Consider the following 17013-nt stretch of genomic DNA (forward strand, 5'->3'; position numbering starts at 1 on the left):
ATGTCACCTGGATTATTGTAATTATCTGCAAGTGGTCTTTCCACTTAGCCTTTCACAAGCAAGCCTGATTTCTGTAATTAAGTTTTGCTCTTTGGCTGGTAGGATTATGCCACAGGTGGTTCTGGGGCAGTGTCTGATCGAACGATTTTCTATTCCCGTGTCTGTGGTATAAAGCAACGTTTTCAAGCGTGGGGCATGTACCCCCTGTGGCGTGTGAAATGCTTCTAGGTGGCACTATGTAATGTTCACTTTGAAGTAAAAGATGGATTCCCTTTAATTTTTCTTTCAATTCTTTCCCCATCAAGGAGAAAATCTTAATTAGAGGTTATTATGTTTTTATGCCTCTAGAACATTTGCTGGTCTGCTTTTCAAGCAAGGAATAAGCCTTAAGCTCAGTGCTGAGCACAAGAAATAGTACCTAGCAATGCTGTTTTGTGTTTATTGTATAGTGGCTTTTTCTTCTTTAAACATTTTTTTAAATTCCACTGTAATTAACATACAGTGTTACATTAGTTTCAGGTGTACAATACAGTGATCAACAATCCTATACATTATTCAGCGCTCCTCACAATAAATTGTACAATATTTGTTTTTTTTTAATTAAAAACATTTTTTTAATTATTTTTTTTTAATGTGTATTCATTTTTAAGAGATGGAGGGAGAGCACAAGCGGGGGAGGGTCAGAGAGAGGGAGACACAGAATCCAAAGCAGGTTTCAGGTTCTGACCTGTCGGCACTGAGCCTGACACGGGGCTTGAACCTGTGGATCGTGAGATCATGACCTGAGCTGAAGTCAGACGTTCAACTGACTGAGCCACCCAGGGGCCCCTGTGTTGGTTTTATTGATGTCTTCCTGTTGTGGCAAATTCTTTTTTTTTTTTTTTTTTGGTCATTTTATATGTTTTATTCACATTTATTTTTGTTCTCTAATTATTAATGCAAAAGAGAAGGTAGGGTTAGTCTCTGGTCTTGGTAAAGTCCAAAATCAAATGGCACAGTTTCCTACATTTTTGGATTCTGTACTGCATTTGTCCCACACAATAAAGATGAGTAGTAAGTACAGCAGTAATAGTCATACTCTCCTTCCTACAACAGAAGACCCTGTGAAAGTGGTATTCATAGTTGTCCCCAACTCTTCGACATTATTAATCCATATTTTTCTTTTTAAAATTTTTTTAAAAATTTACATCCAAGTTAGCATACAGTGCAACAATGATTTCAGGAGTAGATTCCTTAATGCCCCTTACCCATTTGGCCCATCCCCCCTCCCACAACCCCTCCAGTAACCCTCTGTTTGTTCTCCATATTTAAGAGTCTCTCTTGTGTTTTGTCCCCCTCCCCGCTTTTATATTATTTTTGCTTTCCTTCCCAACGTTCATCTGTTTTGTCTCTTAAAGTCCTCATATGAGTGAAGTCATATGATTTTTGTCTTTCTCTGACTAATTTCACTTAGCATAATACCCTCCAGTTCCATCCACGTAGTTGCAAATGGCAAGATTTCATTCTTTTTGATTGCCAAGTAACACTCCATTGTCTATATATACCACATCTTCTTTTTTCTTTCTTTTTTTAATTTTAACTTGTTTTATTTTTTATTTTTTTAAATTTACATCCAAATTAGTTAGCATATAGTGCAACAACGATTTCAGGAGTAGATTCCTTCGTGCCCCTTTCCCATTTAGCCCCTCCCCCTTCCCACAACCCCTCCCATAACCCTCAGTTTGTTCTCCATATTTATGAGTCTCTTCTGTTTTGTCCCCCTCCCTGTTTTTATATTATTTTTGTTTCCTTTCCCTTACGTTCATCTGTTTGGTATCTTAAAGTCTTCATATGAGTGAAGTCACATGGTATTTGTCTTTCTCTGACTAATTTCCCTTAGCATAATACCCTCTAGTTCCATCCACGTAGTTACAAATGGCAAGATTTCATTCTTTTTGATTGCCGAGTAGTACTCCATTGTATATATATACCACATCTTCTTTTTCCATTCATCCTTCAATGGACATTTGGGCTCTTTCCATACTTGGGCTATTGTTGATAGTGCTGCTATAAACATGGGGGTGCATGTGTCCCTTCGAAACAGCACACCTGTATCCCTTGGATAAATACCTAGTAGTGCAATTGCTGGGTCGTAGGGTAGTTCTATTTTTAGTTTTTTGAGGAACCTCCATCCTGTTTTCCAGAGTGGCTGCACCAGTTTGCATTCCTACCAGCAGTGCAAAAGAGATCCTTTTTCTCTGCATCCTTGCCAACATCTGTTGTTGCCTGAGTTGTTAATGTTAGCCGTTCTGACAGGTGTGAGGTTATATCTCACTGTGGTGTTGATTTGTATTTCCCTGATGATGAGTGACATTGAGCATTTTTTCATGTGTCGGTTGGCCATCTGGATGTTTTCTTTGGAAAGTGTCTATTCATGTCTTTTGCCCATTTCTCCACTGGATTATTTGTTATTTGGGTGTTGAGTTTGAGAAGTTCTCTATAGATTTTGGATATTAACCCTTTATCTGATATGTTGTTTGCAAATATCTTCTCCCATTCTGTTGGTTGCCTTTTAGTTTTGCTGATTGTTTCCTTCACTGTGCAGAAGCTTTTTATTTTGATGAGGTCCCAGTAGTTCATTTTTGCTTTTAATTCCCTTGCCTCTGGAGACGTGTTGAGTAAGAAGTTGCTGCGGTCAAGGTCAAAGAGGTTTTTGCCTGCTTTCTCCTCGAGGATTTTGATGGCTTCCTGTCTTACATTTAGGTGTTTCGTCCATTTTGTGTATCTTTTTGTGTATGGTGTAAGAAAGTGGTCCAGGTTCATTCTTCTGCATGTCGCTGTCCAGTTTTCCCAGCACCACTTGCTGAAGAGACTGTCTTTATTCCGTTGGATATTCTTTCCTGCTTTGTTAAAGATTAGTTGGCCATATGTTTGTGGGTCCATTTCTGAGTTCTCTGTTCTGTTCCATTGATCTGAGTGTCTGTTTTTGTACCATGTTGTGGCAAATTCTAGTGAAATCGTATAATATTCCTTTTAATAGAAGTGAATTCAGAGACGCCTGGGTGGCTCAGCCAGTTAAGTGTCTGATTTAGGCTCAGGTCATGGTCTCCCGGTTGGTGAGTTTGAGCCCTGTGTCAGGCTCCATGCTGACAGTGTGGAGCCTGCTTGGATTCTCTCTCTCTTCCTCTTTCTTTGTCCTTCTCTCACTTGCACTTTCTCTCTCTCTAAATAAATAAATAAACTTAAAAAAAAAAAGAAATTCAGGTAAGTTAAAAAGGTGGTTGAGTTAAAAAAAATGATTACCATAGGTGATACATGGATATGGCAAAGATTGTGGAGGTGGAATGGGAATAAATGAGCTATAGACAAAGAGATTGGAGGAGGGGATAACACTAGTGGTAATTAGATGCAGTAAGCAGGTGAATAGAAGCTCTAATTGGCTGCTGCTGACACCATGATGATTTCCAGAGTCAAGGAGTGGTGGAAGAAAAAGCTGGGCAGTGGACAGGGGCCCGATCATCCAGGGCCTTGTGTAATCTCCTAAGATGCTTAGACTTGTCCTCTGTGTCCTGGGGAGCCACTGGAGAATTTCAAACAGGAGAGTGAAGTCACCAGGGAAGACACTAAAAGGAAACCGAGGGATTTGAGAGAGCAGGGGGTCTCCAGAATGAGACTATGACCAATAGCATCAAGAGTAGCAGTAAGGTAGAGACCAAAGGACTATTCACTGCACTTGGCATTGGGACATCTATGGCTCAGGCACGTGTAGTGTAGATTGTAGTGGTAGTGGGTGAGGGCTTGGAGAATAAGCCAAATTCCAGTATGCTGAGGGATGAAGGAGAAGACACAAAGTCAGTGGCCTGCTCTTCCAGAATTCTTGGATGAAAAAGGGAAGAGTTGGGAAAGGAAATAAAGTTGGCTTGTGTGTTCATTTGTTTTATTTTGCGTAAAGAGATCCACACCTTTTTATAGCTAAGATTATAGGGAAGGTATAGGAGAGGTGGGTTTTGACTGGCTCAGTAATTACTCAGGCCCCTAAACATTTAAATAGGATGCTAAGCTAAGTCTGCCTTCCAGTGGAGAACAGAGATCTAACTAACACAGTGAATGCCAACTTCATGAATTTATCAGAGATTTTAGTTACAAATGACTTTTTTTTTGGTTTGAGACATATAATATTAGTGCCCAAGACAGACTAATGATATCAATTATTCATCTTTGTACATTGCCTGTGCTTGTCCCTGTATTTATTATTCATAAGGTAACATTACTGAACATTAGCAAAGATGGCCTTTCTATATTCATTTTCTGTGGCTGCCGTAACCAACGACCACAAACTGGGTAGCTTAATACAATAGAAATGGTTTCTTCTCATAATTTTGGAGGCCAGGAGCCTGAAACCAAGATGTTGACAAGGTTGATTCCCTCTGGGGAACCTGAGGGCGACTCCTGTCCATGGCTTTCTTTTGGCTCCTGGTTGCTGCTGACAGCCCTTGGCTTTTGCACCTGCAGGATCCCTCTCTGCTGCCATCCTTACGTGACCTTCCCCTCTTGTGTCCTTCCTTTTCTGTCTCTTATAAGGACACCCACCATTGGCTTTAGGGCCCACCCTAATCCAGGATGCTATCATCATGATATCCTTACCTTAATTATACCTGCAAAGGCCCTTATTCTAAACAAGGCACATTCTGAGGTTCTGGGTGGACATATATATTTTTGGTGGGGAGGGGCACTGTTCAGCCCAGTACACTTAGTAAATTAAGAATTAATTTCACCCTTTATGGAGGATCAGTATAAAAAATAATAATTTGGGCGTGTCTGGGTGGCTCAATCGGTTAAGCATCCAACTTCAGCTCAGGTCATGATCTCACCATTAGGGGGTTTGAGCCCTGCATCGGGCTCTGTGCTGACATCTCAGATCCTGGAGACTGCTTCGGATTCTCTTTCTCTCTGCTCCTCCCCTGCTTGTGCTCTGTCTCTGTCTCTCTCAAAAAATAAAATAAACATTAAATACAATCATTTGAATTTCATTTCTATGTCTTAAAAAGTCAAGATATAATTCACATGCTGTGAAATTCACTTTTTTTTTTTTAATCCAAATGTCAGCTTTATTAGGTAAAAGTTTGGTTGGAGAACATGGTGTAAAACCATGGACTGACTTTCCCTTTCTTTCTTTCTTTCTTTCTTTCTTTCTTTCTTTCTTTCTTTCAACTTCTTTATTTTATCTTATTTTTAAAGATTTTTAAATTTACATCTAAGTTAGCATATAGTGCAATAATGATTTCAGGAGTAGAATTCAATGTTTCATCCCCTATGTATAATAACACCCAGTGCTCATCCCAACAAGTATCTTCCTTAATGCCCCTTACTCATTTAGCCCATCCCCTCACTCATACCCCCACTAGTAATCCTCTGTTTGTTCTCCATATTTATGAGTCTCTTCTGTTTTCTCCCTCTCCCTGTTTTTATATTATTTTTGTTTCCCTTCCCTTATGTTCATCTGTTTTGTCTCTTAAAGTCCTCGTATGAGTGAAGTCATGTGATTTTTGTCTTTCTCTGACTAATTTCACTTAGCATAATACCCTCCAGTTCCATCCACGTTGTTACAAATGGCAAGATTTCATTCTTTTTGATTGCCGAGTAATACTCCATTGTATATATACACCACATCTTCTTTATCCATTCATCCTTCGATGGACATTTGGACTCTTTCCATACTTTGGCTATTGTTGATAGTGCTGCCATAAACATGGGGGTGCATGTGTCCCTTCGAAACAGCACACCTGTATCCCTTGGATAAATACCTAGTAGTGCAATTGCTGGGTCGTAGGGTAGCTCTGTTTTTTAATTTTTTGAGGAACGTCCATACTGTTTTCCAGAGTGGCTGCACCAGTTTGCATTCCTACCAGCAGTGCAAAAGAGTTCCTCTTTCTCCGCATCCTTGCCAAGATCTGTTGTTGCCTGAGTTGTTAATGTTAGCCATTTTGACAGGTGTGAGGTGCTTAACTTTATTATATCATAGAAGAAGGGAGAGAGAGAAGGAGAGTGAGGGCTACAGGGAGATTGACTGACTGATTTTAAGGAATTGGCTTACACGATTATGGATTTGGCAAGTTTAAAATCTGGGGATAGGGCGGCAGGAAGAGCTGATATTGCAGTTCAAGTCCAAAGGTTGTCTTCTGGTAGAATTCCCTCTTGCTCGGGGAGAGTCACTTTTGTTCTATTCAGGCCTTTGAATGATTAGATGAAGCCCATCCACACTATGGAAGGGAGATCTACTTTACTGAAAGTCCACTGACTTAAATGTTAATCTCACCCTGAGACACCCTCACAGAAATATCCATGCTTCACCAAATATCTGGGCTCTGTGGCCCAGCGCAGTTGACACATAATGTTAACCATCACAGTACCTTTTTATGCCAAATACTTTTCCGTCGTTTGGATATACCACACTTCATTTATGCATTCAGCATTTGAAGGACATTTTGATTGTTTCCACTTTTTAGCTATTATGAACAAGGCTGTTGGCAACATTTGTGTGGAGTTTTTCTGTGCATTTCTCTGTCTGTTGCAAAACTGCGCTCAAAGACCTTGACTCCTAGGTTATCCCAATCTCCCTTTTAAAGACTCATGCAGTAAATTTCCCCCTGAATTCTTGACCAGGAAAAAACGGACCTCTCCAGATGAGCTATTAAATTTGAAGTCGGCAGGCAAACCTGATTACTATAGAAATCTCTTTTTGAAAGAAAAATATTCTTTTATAGATTCCCCTCCCTGTGTTGAGTCAAAATAACTTTATTACAATATCGCTTTCATATATACAAACTTAACGCTGTATAGAAATTTCTTAATCTTGGTACATTTTTACCACTGTAAATTTCGAACAGATTTAGAAAAACAGTGAAGTATAAAAATAAACACATGAATGACATAAATTCAATATGCCAGGTTATGTTATTCCCCTACAATCATTGTGAATAAGAATGTGTAGTGTCAGTTGCTTACGGTACAGTTTCTTTTGAGTTTATGTTTTCTAAGGACAGAACATTTATGCTACCCTGTGATTTAATTCAGTGCTTCAGATATTTTGTTTGCACACGCACCATGACATAGTTTAGACTTCATTTGGCATGCACACATTATTTATGCATTAACTCCACCTTTGCTCTTCCCTCATTAACCTAGAATAATTAAAGTAGTACTACTAATTGGTACAAACGTAGGTTTTTTGCACAAATGCAAACACAGGCACGGACATCATGTGGCAGCACTCCAGAGGATCCAGAAAACGCTTTGTGTAACTCATAAAGCACCATTTGCTTCTTAGCCTGTGTTGGTTCTGATCAGTTTCAGCTGAATATATTGAAAGATCCCCTCATAACCGTGGCTTAGGTAGGAGAGATGTTTATTCCTTTCTCATGGAAAGGAAGACATGCCATGCTTAGTGGGATGGCTCTGGGGTCATCAGCAACCCTGGCTTGTTCTTTCTGCTCCACTGTCCTAGCAACAGCTTTTATCCTCAATGCCACTTGACACAAGCTGGCTGCTGGGGCTCTGGCCTCATTCCAGCCACCTGTGAGGAGGAAAGGGAGGAGGACACCCTGAAGGCCACTTTCCAGGAACAATACAATGCTTTGCATTTCTCCATTGGCCAGAAGTTAGTCCCTGGACCTCACTTAGATGAAGTCAGCCTGAGAAATGGGTGTATTCTGGGCAGGAAGGACAAAAGAAAGAATAGATATTTGGTGGAAAGGTATCAGCTTTCCATATGTACCATGTGGCCCAATTTTGGTAGGGAGCTGTGCCTTTAAATCAGTAGTCAGACAACAAAAGGGACAAAAACTCAATGAAAAGCCATTGTTATCTTCATTGTAGTGTCTTAAGAAAACACCAAAAGGGAATAACAGTCCTTAGCCAGCAGCAAAGGCCTCTCCCTCTTGCTACCTCTCTTGATAATCTCCCACACAAGATAGCTTCTCCTCATGCTCCTTCTCCACTCCAGAACTATATCCAACCCAGTCAGGGCAGCCTTTGTTTGTATGTATAGTTTTGTAACCTACCATCTTGGATTCAATGGAGGTAGGTCCACTGGCTTGGAATTGCTTTGAGCTCTCCTCACTTTGAATGTGTGCACCAAGGAGAACCTACAAAGAAGAACTTCTTGGGTTGTAGAATGGGTTAAAGAATGGGTTGTAGAAAAGTGGAAGTGTGCTCAGATTGCAACGTCAAATGAACCCCTTCCTTTAATTTCAGCTTCAGTTTCCTTCTAGTAAGATACCTGTGGTTGGTTCTCTTTAGTAGAGACATAACATGTTTTTGGGCCATGGGGATACTCTCCTGCTGTGCTACCCCACTGTCTTCAAGGAGTCTGTGTGAGGTGCCTAGCTCCTTCCTGCAGGTTTGCATTTTCTATGCAGTTTCTTGAAAACCCTCCAGCGAGAGAATTTAGATCCTCGAGGCAGGGGGGTTGGGGAGTGGGGTGGGGAGGGAATTCAACACATCAGATTTTAAATTTAATCACCATCTCTTTGAGGGCCTTCAGACCTTCTGACATGACAGAGAATCGTTCACCGGATTTTGAAATTTTTTCTCTCAGGAAGACACTCAGAACCTTCTCCATCCTTGCTGGGCTCTGGGTGGCATGCCAGTCTTGTTTATGGCCAGTTCTGCCCCACCGGAAGACCATTAGCAGCACAGGCTCTTGCTGAACTCTGGGCGGGATCTGGGAGGCTCCTTTAGGGGGAACTAAGAGACCAGCTTAGCCACGCCTCCACTCCCAGGAATCTCATTTGTTTGTTGGGTTTGATTTAGGAGTCTGAGGTCTCTGTTGTCCACTGGCTTTCAGTTCTGTTTCTGGTGGCTTGGCTCAGAGCTCCTTGACTCGCCTTTGCTCCCCGATGACAAGAACTGAGGCAGCCCTTAGGATTGTGATAATGTCTCATATTTTTCAGAAATTCTTGGCTATGAATTCTTCTCATTAGGACCTGATTTATGTACTTCCAGCTCTCCAAGCTGTGTTCCGTCACTTTTGGTAGATAGCCCACTGTAAATGCTTTTCCAGTCTGAGCAGAAAGGCTGCATGTATCTGTTAATACAAGGTTTTGAATTCAATATCCCAATCCCAGCAACTTCCCACTTTGCTGTCCATTTTCTCTGCAGCAGGGAGATAGTTTGCATATGAGGGGAATCTCTGTCTTAAAGGGAGATAGCTTTGTTTTAAAATTGATAGATTTCTTTCATGTAATGTATCCAATTTGTAAAATGTTTGATAATCCATGGAATATATTATTTAGAGCAGCTGCTTGTATAATTTATAAATATATATATATATTAAAAAACGTTTACGAGTAGGATGTGTGTTGTATTGATCATGCATGGGAAAGTTCCCTTTTCTTTTTTTTCTTTTTTTTTTAATAAGAAATTTATTGTCAAATTGGTTTCCATACAACACCTAGTGCTCATCCCAACAGGTGCCCTCCTCAGTACCCATCACCCACTTTCCCCTCCCTCCCACCCCACATCAACCCTCAGTTTATTCTCAGTTTTTAAGAGTCTCTTATGGTTTGGCTCCCTCCCTCTCTAACTTTTTTTTTTTTCCTTCCCCTCCCCCATGGTCTTCTGTTAAGTTTCTCAGGATCCACCTAAGAGTCAAAACAGATGGTATCTGTCTTTTTCTGTACGACTTATTTCACTTAACATAACCCTCTCCAGTTCCACCTACATTGCTACAAAAGGCCATATTTCATTCTTTCTCATTGCCACGTAGTATTCCATTGTGTATATAAACCACATCTTCTTTATCCATTCATCAGTTGATGGACATTTAGGCTCTTTCCATAGTTTGGCTATTGTTGAAAGCGCTGCTATAAACATTGGGGTACAAGTGGCCCTATGCATCAACACTCCTGAATCCCTTGGGTAAATTTCTAGCAGTGCTATTGCTGGGTCATAGGGTAGATCTATTTTTAATTTTTTGAGGAACCTCCACACTGTTTTCCAGAGTGGCTGCACCAGTTTGCATTCCCACCAACAGTGCAAGAGGGTTCCTGTTTCTCCATATCCTCTCCAGCATCTATAGTCTCCTGATTTGTTCATTTTAGCCACTCTGACTGGCTTGAAGTGGTATCTCATTGTGGTTTTGATTTGTATTTCCCTGATGAGGAGTGACATTGAGCATCTTTTCATGTGCCTGTTGGCCATCTGGATGTCTTCTTTTTTTTTTTTTTTTATTCTTCATTTTTTTTTTTTTAAATTTTTTTTTTTCAACGTTTATTTATTTTTGGGACAGAGAGAGACAGAGCATGAACGGGCGAGGGGCAGAGAGAGAGGGAGACACAGAATTGGAAACAGGCTCCAGGCTCTGAGCCATCAGCCCAGAGCCCGACGCGGGGCTCGAACTCACGGACCGCGAGATCGTGACCTGGCTGAAGTCGGACGCTTAACTGACTGTGCCACCCAGGCGCCCCTGGATGTCTTCTTTAGAGAAGTGTCTATTCATGTTTTCTGCCCATTTCTTCACTGGATTATTTGTTTTTCGGGTGTGGAGTTTGGTGAGGTCTTTATAGATTTTGGATACAAGCCCTTGGTCTGCTATGTCATTTGAAAATATCTTTTCCCATTCCATTGGTTGCCTTTTAGTTTTGTTGATTGTTTCCTTTGCTGTGCAGAAGCTTTTTATTTTCATGAGGTCCCAGTGGTTCATTTTTGCTTTTAATTCCCTTGCCTTTGGAGATGTATCAAGTAAGAAATTGCTATGGCTGAGGAAAGTTTCCTTTTCTGACTTCTTGTCAGAAGAAGAATTTCAAATCTATAGAACAGTTGCAAGAGTAGTATAATGGACAGTATTTTATTCTTCACATAATGATTTATGTGATAATTGTTAAATTTTACTGATTGCTGTGTTTTGCCTAATGAGGGTGGGAGGTTTTCATTTTTGCTGAACCATCTGAGAGTAAGTTACATGCATCATGACACTTTACCCCTAAATACTTGCCTGGTATCTCTTAAGACCAAGAATACTCCTCCTCCTCCTCCTCTTCTTCTTTTTCTTCTCCTCCTCCTCCTTCTTTTTAAATTCTTAAGTTGATGATCAAATTGCTGAATTATGGATATTTGATATAGTTCCTGGGCCATGTCACAAATTATTTTAAAGCTTTTATTTATTTATTTTTAAATGTTTATTTATTTTGAGAGAGAGAGCACACATGTCTGTGAGCGAGCAAGCAGGAGAGGAGCAGAGAGGGAGAGAGAGAGAGAGAGAGAGAGAGAGAGAGAGAGAGAGAGAATCCTAAGCAGGCTCCATGCTATCAGCACAGAGACCGACTTGGGGCTTGATCTCACGAACTGTGAGATCATGACCTGAGCTGAAATCAAGAGTCAGATGTTGAACCTACTGAGCCACCCAGGCACCCCAAGACCAAGAGTATTCTTCTATGTGACCACTGTACATCATCACACTCGGGAAGCACCGTCGAGGCGATACTCTATTATACTGTATCTAATATGCTAGGCATATTCAGATGTGGGTTTTGATAACTTGAAATCCATGAATGATCTGCCAGGTCCACCTCTGTAGATCTGCACTTAGTGGGTGCCATTAACTTGACTCAAGTGGTAGGTCTTCTAGTGCAATGTCATTGGCTCAAAAATGGACTCAGAGTTCCTTTCTCCACCAACTATTGACATCTTATGGCCTACGGATTTCCCAAGCTGCAGTGGTAGTTTTTATGCCTTCTTGATTGCAAGTCCCACAGCAGCTGTCAGTTTCCCAAGGATTACCTGTCTCTTGCATGGAACCAGTTCGGAGCTTTGAGTTTGTCCAAGCATGTCTGCCATCAGCCTCCTCTCTGCCGGAAAAGGAGCTAAATTCTTAAGAAGTTGTGTGTGTTATAGTGGATGGAACCAAATTTCCATTATCTAATTTCAGAACATTTGCATCATCCTTAAAACCCATTAGCAGTTACTCCCCAATCTCCCCTCCCACCAGTCCCTGGCCTTTCCCAGATCTTTCATATAAATGGACTAATACAGTCAGCGGTCTTTTGTGACTGACTTTTCCCCCTTAGCATAATGTTTTTGGAGTTCGTCCAAGGTGTCAGGATTTTTATTTCTTCTTGTCACCAAATGACATTCCAGTGCATGGGGAGACCACATTTTATGTATCTGCTCATCAGTTGATGGGTATTTGGGTTGTTTTGACTTTTTGGTGATCATGAATAGTGCTGCTGTATACAGTTTTTTTGTATACAGGTTCTGTATGACACAAGTTTTCAAGTCTCTTGAATATATAAACCTGGATGTGGAATTTCTGGGTCCTGTGTTAACTCTGTTTAACATTTTGAAAACTGGTTAACTGGTTTTCATAGCAGCTACACCAGCTGCTTCCCATCATCAGTATGTAAGGGCTCCGACTTCTCCACATCCTTGCCAACACTTGTTATTGTGTCTCGTTTTGATTATGGTCATCCAAGTGGGGGTTAAGTGCTAGCTCATTCATATTTATTTTTAATGGTCAGTTTTAAAAATTTTGTGTCAAATATGAAAACTGCCTCCAGTTCTTTTTTTTTTAAATTGTGGTGAAATATACATAGCATAAAAGCTACTATTTTAACCATTAAAAAAATTTTTTTAAAATGTTTATTTATTTTTGAGAGAGAGAGAGAGCGCACAAGCAGGGGAGGAGCAGAGAGAGGGAGAGACACAGAATCTGAAACAGGCTCCAGGCTCTGAGGTGTCAGCACAGAGCCCGACGCGGGACTCGAACTCACAAACCGTGAGATCATGACCTGAGCCGAAGCCGGATGCTCAACCGACTGAGCCACCCAAGCACCCTCATTTTAACCATTTTTAAGCATACAACTCAGTAGCATTAAGTACATTCACAGTGTTGTGCGACCATCACCACTATCCATTTCCAGAACTTTTTGTCATCCTAAACTGAAACTCAGTGTCCATTAAATAACTCCACATTCCTCCACTGGGGATGGAATTCTATTCTACTTTCTGTGTGAATTAGCCTATCCTAGGTACCTCATATAAAGAGAGTTATAAAATAATTGTCCTTTTGTGTCTGGCTTATTTTACTTATTGTAACGTCTTTAAGGTTCATCCATGTTGTAATATTTGCCAGAATTTCAACCTTTTTATTCATACTCTTTTGTAAGCAAATCTGGAAAAATTTTACATATTAAGCTAATAAAGACAAAGTGCCTTACACTCTACATCCTCCAATAATGGTACTCTGACATGTTTATAAACTATAACTGCCTTAAGACATGTTTGCCCAGCATGTATGCTTAGCAAAGTCTATATAACTGGGATGAATTCCATTCTTTATTCATAAAAAAGTTATTAAGTGAATTTCATTGACTTCTAGTTTATCTTGTTGATACAACTTTCCTAAATAAATACAAAAGAAATTATTGGCATTCTCTTAACTTCTTAGATTAAAACTTTGGAACAGACCAAAGCCATTGAAGACCTAAATAAATCCAGAGACAAACTTGAGAAGATGAAGGAGAAAGCTGAGAAAAAACTAATGTCTGTCAAGTCAGAACTGGATTCTACAGAGCATGAGGCTAAGGAGGATAAAGAGAGAGCCAGGAACATGATAGAAGTGGTAACCAGTGAAATGAAGACACTAAAAAAATCTCTGGAAGAAGCAGAAAAGAGAGAAAAGCAGGTGGGTAGAAATCTGGTGGTGACATCTTGTTTAGGAAAGATAGGACAATTCAAAAGCTTGAAAATTACTCATATGCTTCTTCAAAAACAATTTACAAAGCTTTCTATATCATTTCAATGTATCTGTCTACCCTCTAGCATCTTTTTGGCACTAAAATAGCCATAATGATTTACTCTGCTAAGAATAATAATTCACATTTTCATGGCATGAATTGTAGAAAAGAAAAAAAAGACGTTCTTATCAAAGCAGCGGAAAGCCTGTGAAATGCCAGTTTCTGGTTGTGGAGAGGTTTTTATTATGCGCACTGATTGCCTCTGAAGTTTGCATCATCCCAGGCTTCAGCCTCAGGAGGGAAGGCTTATCTCCAGCAGAGATCAGTGGCAGGAAACAGTCCCAACTCTCAAACAGTGGCACCCAGACTCGATGGCCAATCTAGCCCAGATGGAAGCCATAAAACAGTCCTCACTCGCTGGCTGGTTGCAAGGAGGAGAGTTTTATCTGGTGAGCACATCAGGAGGTCACGCACAAAGAACTGTACCGGGCAGCCTGACCCCCGTTGCTTTTGGGTTTCATCTCGCTCTCTTTCTGAAGCTCAAAAGGGCAGAGAGTGGACTCTCATCCTAGGATGTTTTTTCTCTTTGGCTGCCTCTGCTCTGGCTCATGTGTCAGGCCGAGCCGAGGAAGGCCAAACTATAAACTGCATGTTCTCAGAGGGAACCCTCTCAGGAATTAAGAGCTTTGACCATATTTGAAAGGGGAGAAAAGTTTGAGGGAAACTTTCTCACCAGGGACACTAGGGGGGAGAGGGTATTATGTTCCCCAAATTGGACTCAGCGTAGGAAGGAGGTTGGGATGTGAATGAACACATGGTGAGAATGTTTGGAAGCTAGTTTTCCTGGAGGTAACATCTGTCTTCAGGTTGGATTGCATCTTTTCCAAAATGGAAGGTACCTCTAGCAAGGGGTTGGCCTGATCTCCCTGATGTATCTGCTCCTGCTTTAGCGCAGAATCACAGTTGATGAGAATGTGAAGGACTATGAGGCATCTTTTCATCCATTTTCTCCAAGCTCGTCACCTCTCCATGTTTCTTTTTGCGATCGACAGAGAGTAGTCCCGGAGGGTCCGATGTTATGGTTTGTGAGGAGGCTGTTTATGTGATGTCATCTGGTCATTATTTAGAGCTCCTTCTCTTTTCATCAGCTCATACTTTCTTGCCCTTTGTTCTTCCTTTAGTTTAAGTGGTTCCATGCCCACTTAAAATTCCACGTACTTATCAACGGTGTGCACAGCCACAGCATTTGTAAAGCACTTCCTAGCATACAGAACACGTACACATTCATTGTTTCATTTGATCTGAATTTCAGAACAGCTCTGGGAAGTAGGCATATGGTTATTTCCGTCAGGAAGTAAGAACATGGGTCTCATTCATGGTTGCTTTTCACTGAGATTCTTGACTTGGTAGCCAATGCCACACTACCTGGCATGAAATGCCACACTAAGTGTCTGTGAAATCACTGACAGTTGGTGCCCGGAAGGACCGTGGGGGGAATTTAGTAGATTCACCTTCTTATTTTATAAACGAGAGGACTAAGGTAAAAGACAGTAAGTAATTTGCCTACCTCGTGTACCTCTGGGTTTTCCACAGGGTTTTGTTTGGTTGGTTGGTTGCATTCAGACCAACAGTAGTCAGCATGTTTTGTTCTCACCCTTAATGTGTGTGTTTGATATTGCAGCTGGTGGACTTCAGGGAAGTGGTTTCCCAGATGCTGGGCTTGAACATGACCAGTCTTGCACTTCCCGACTATGAAATCATCAAATGTCTTGAAAGACTGATCCATTTACATCAGCATCACTTTGTCACCTGTGGCTGCCTCAAAGATGTGACGCTTGGGTGAGACAGGCACCCACAAAGCCACTTAAAACTCCTTCATTGAATACCATGTCTCTTGAAGGAGGTAGAGCTAAGTGATGGCACACAATTCTCGATTTCACTAATTCCCGAAACCTTTGAAATTTGATCAGTATGCGAATACCATATACTTTGATGATAGAGCGAGGATCCGTCATTTGCAAAAAAAGGATCTCAGAGGTGCCAGCTGTGGGGAAATGTCTGTCGCTAAAAACACCTATTGTTTTATTTGCTAGCACTTTGGGACCCAGAAGAGTTCCAGTAGATTGTAAACCTAGAATGGGCAATGGTGGTAGGGAATTTACATTTATGGGATTCCTTTTATGACTTGGGGGCTTTCCTACCCAATTTAATTCTCATAATAGCCATGTGGAGAAGGTTTCGTGTTTGATTTTACAACCTCTCTGGGGCTCAGAGAGGGTGTTACCTACCCAAGATTGCAATTGGTTAGCAACTGAACCAGAAGTCTTACCATGCTGGCTCTGGGTCAAAGGCTGTACTTTCTCTGTTATATCACACTCCTCCCGTTTCTCCTGAATTCCTGTGATCCTGGTGAAAATTGCCCCCATAAAGAAAGGCAGACATTCATAGAATCAAGAATTGAAGCCCCCAAAGTAACAGATTTATGAATGTTACCCATATGATTTCTTTAAAAGGCAATATACCAAGTTATTTGGTAAAACATATATAGGGTCTGAGGTCCTGTAAGAAATTTACCTGTTTTATTTAAAAAAAATTTTTTTTAAACATTTTTATTTATTTTTGAGACAGAGAGAGACAGAGCATGAATGGGGGAGGGGCAGAGAGAGAAGGAGACACAGAATCGGAAGCAGGCTCCAGGCTCTGAGCCATCAGCCCAGAGCCCGACGCGGGGCTCGAACTCACAGACCGCGAGATCGTGACCTGAGCTGAAGTCGGACGCTCAACCGACTGAGCCACCCAGGCGCCCCGAAATTTACCTGTTTTAAATGTGGCTGCCAGATCACATTTGGTGGCAATTTTTCATGTTGGAGCAGGGTTGATCTCAGTCCTTGAAAAGTCAAACCTTTAATGTGAAACCTGTCACATGAAATCCTGTACAGTTTTATTCACCAGTTTATCAGATGCACTGACAGCAGGGCTACTTTTTTCAGATTGGGATTTTATTATGACTTTCTGTCATTTTCTGCCTTCTTTTTAAATTTGTATTTCACAGATATTTTTCAGGAAGCCATATTCTTAACTTTATTGAGAGAAACTTTTACTTTTTTGGTCGATTACCTTATTTTTGCCATATGTAATTTTCTAACAGTTTCTGAAAAAAAATGTTGGTGTCTAATTAAAGGAGAGGGGAAAAACGGATTACATCCGAACATTAAGAGAAGAAGCATATTCTGCGGGGCACATGGGTAGCTTAGTTGGTTAAGCCTCTGACTCTTGAGTTTGGCTCAGGCCATGATCTCAC

The 17013-nt window shown here is 40.9% G+C and overlaps 1 protein-coding gene across 1 annotated transcript in view; it reads left to right on the forward strand.

Annotated features, from left to right (window-relative positions):
- CCDC170 (coiled-coil domain containing 170) overlaps positions 1-16365 on the forward strand; it is a 102157-nt gene extending 85792 nt beyond the window's left edge. The window contains exons 10-11 of the mRNA XM_047860203.1: positions 13424-13660; positions 15394-16365. Of these exons, the coding sequence (XP_047716159.1) occupies positions 13424-13660; positions 15394-15555 (399 nt within the window). The 3' untranslated portion in view covers positions 15556-16365. The remainder of the gene's footprint in view (positions 1-13423; positions 13661-15393) is intronic.
- Positions 16366-17013: the final 648 nt, after the last annotated feature.

Source organism: Prionailurus viverrinus, chromosome B2 (genome assembly GCF_022837055.1).
Source record: "Prionailurus viverrinus isolate Anna chromosome B2, UM_Priviv_1.0, whole genome shotgun sequence".
NCBI lineage: Eukaryota > Metazoa > Chordata > Mammalia > Carnivora > Felidae > Prionailurus > Prionailurus viverrinus.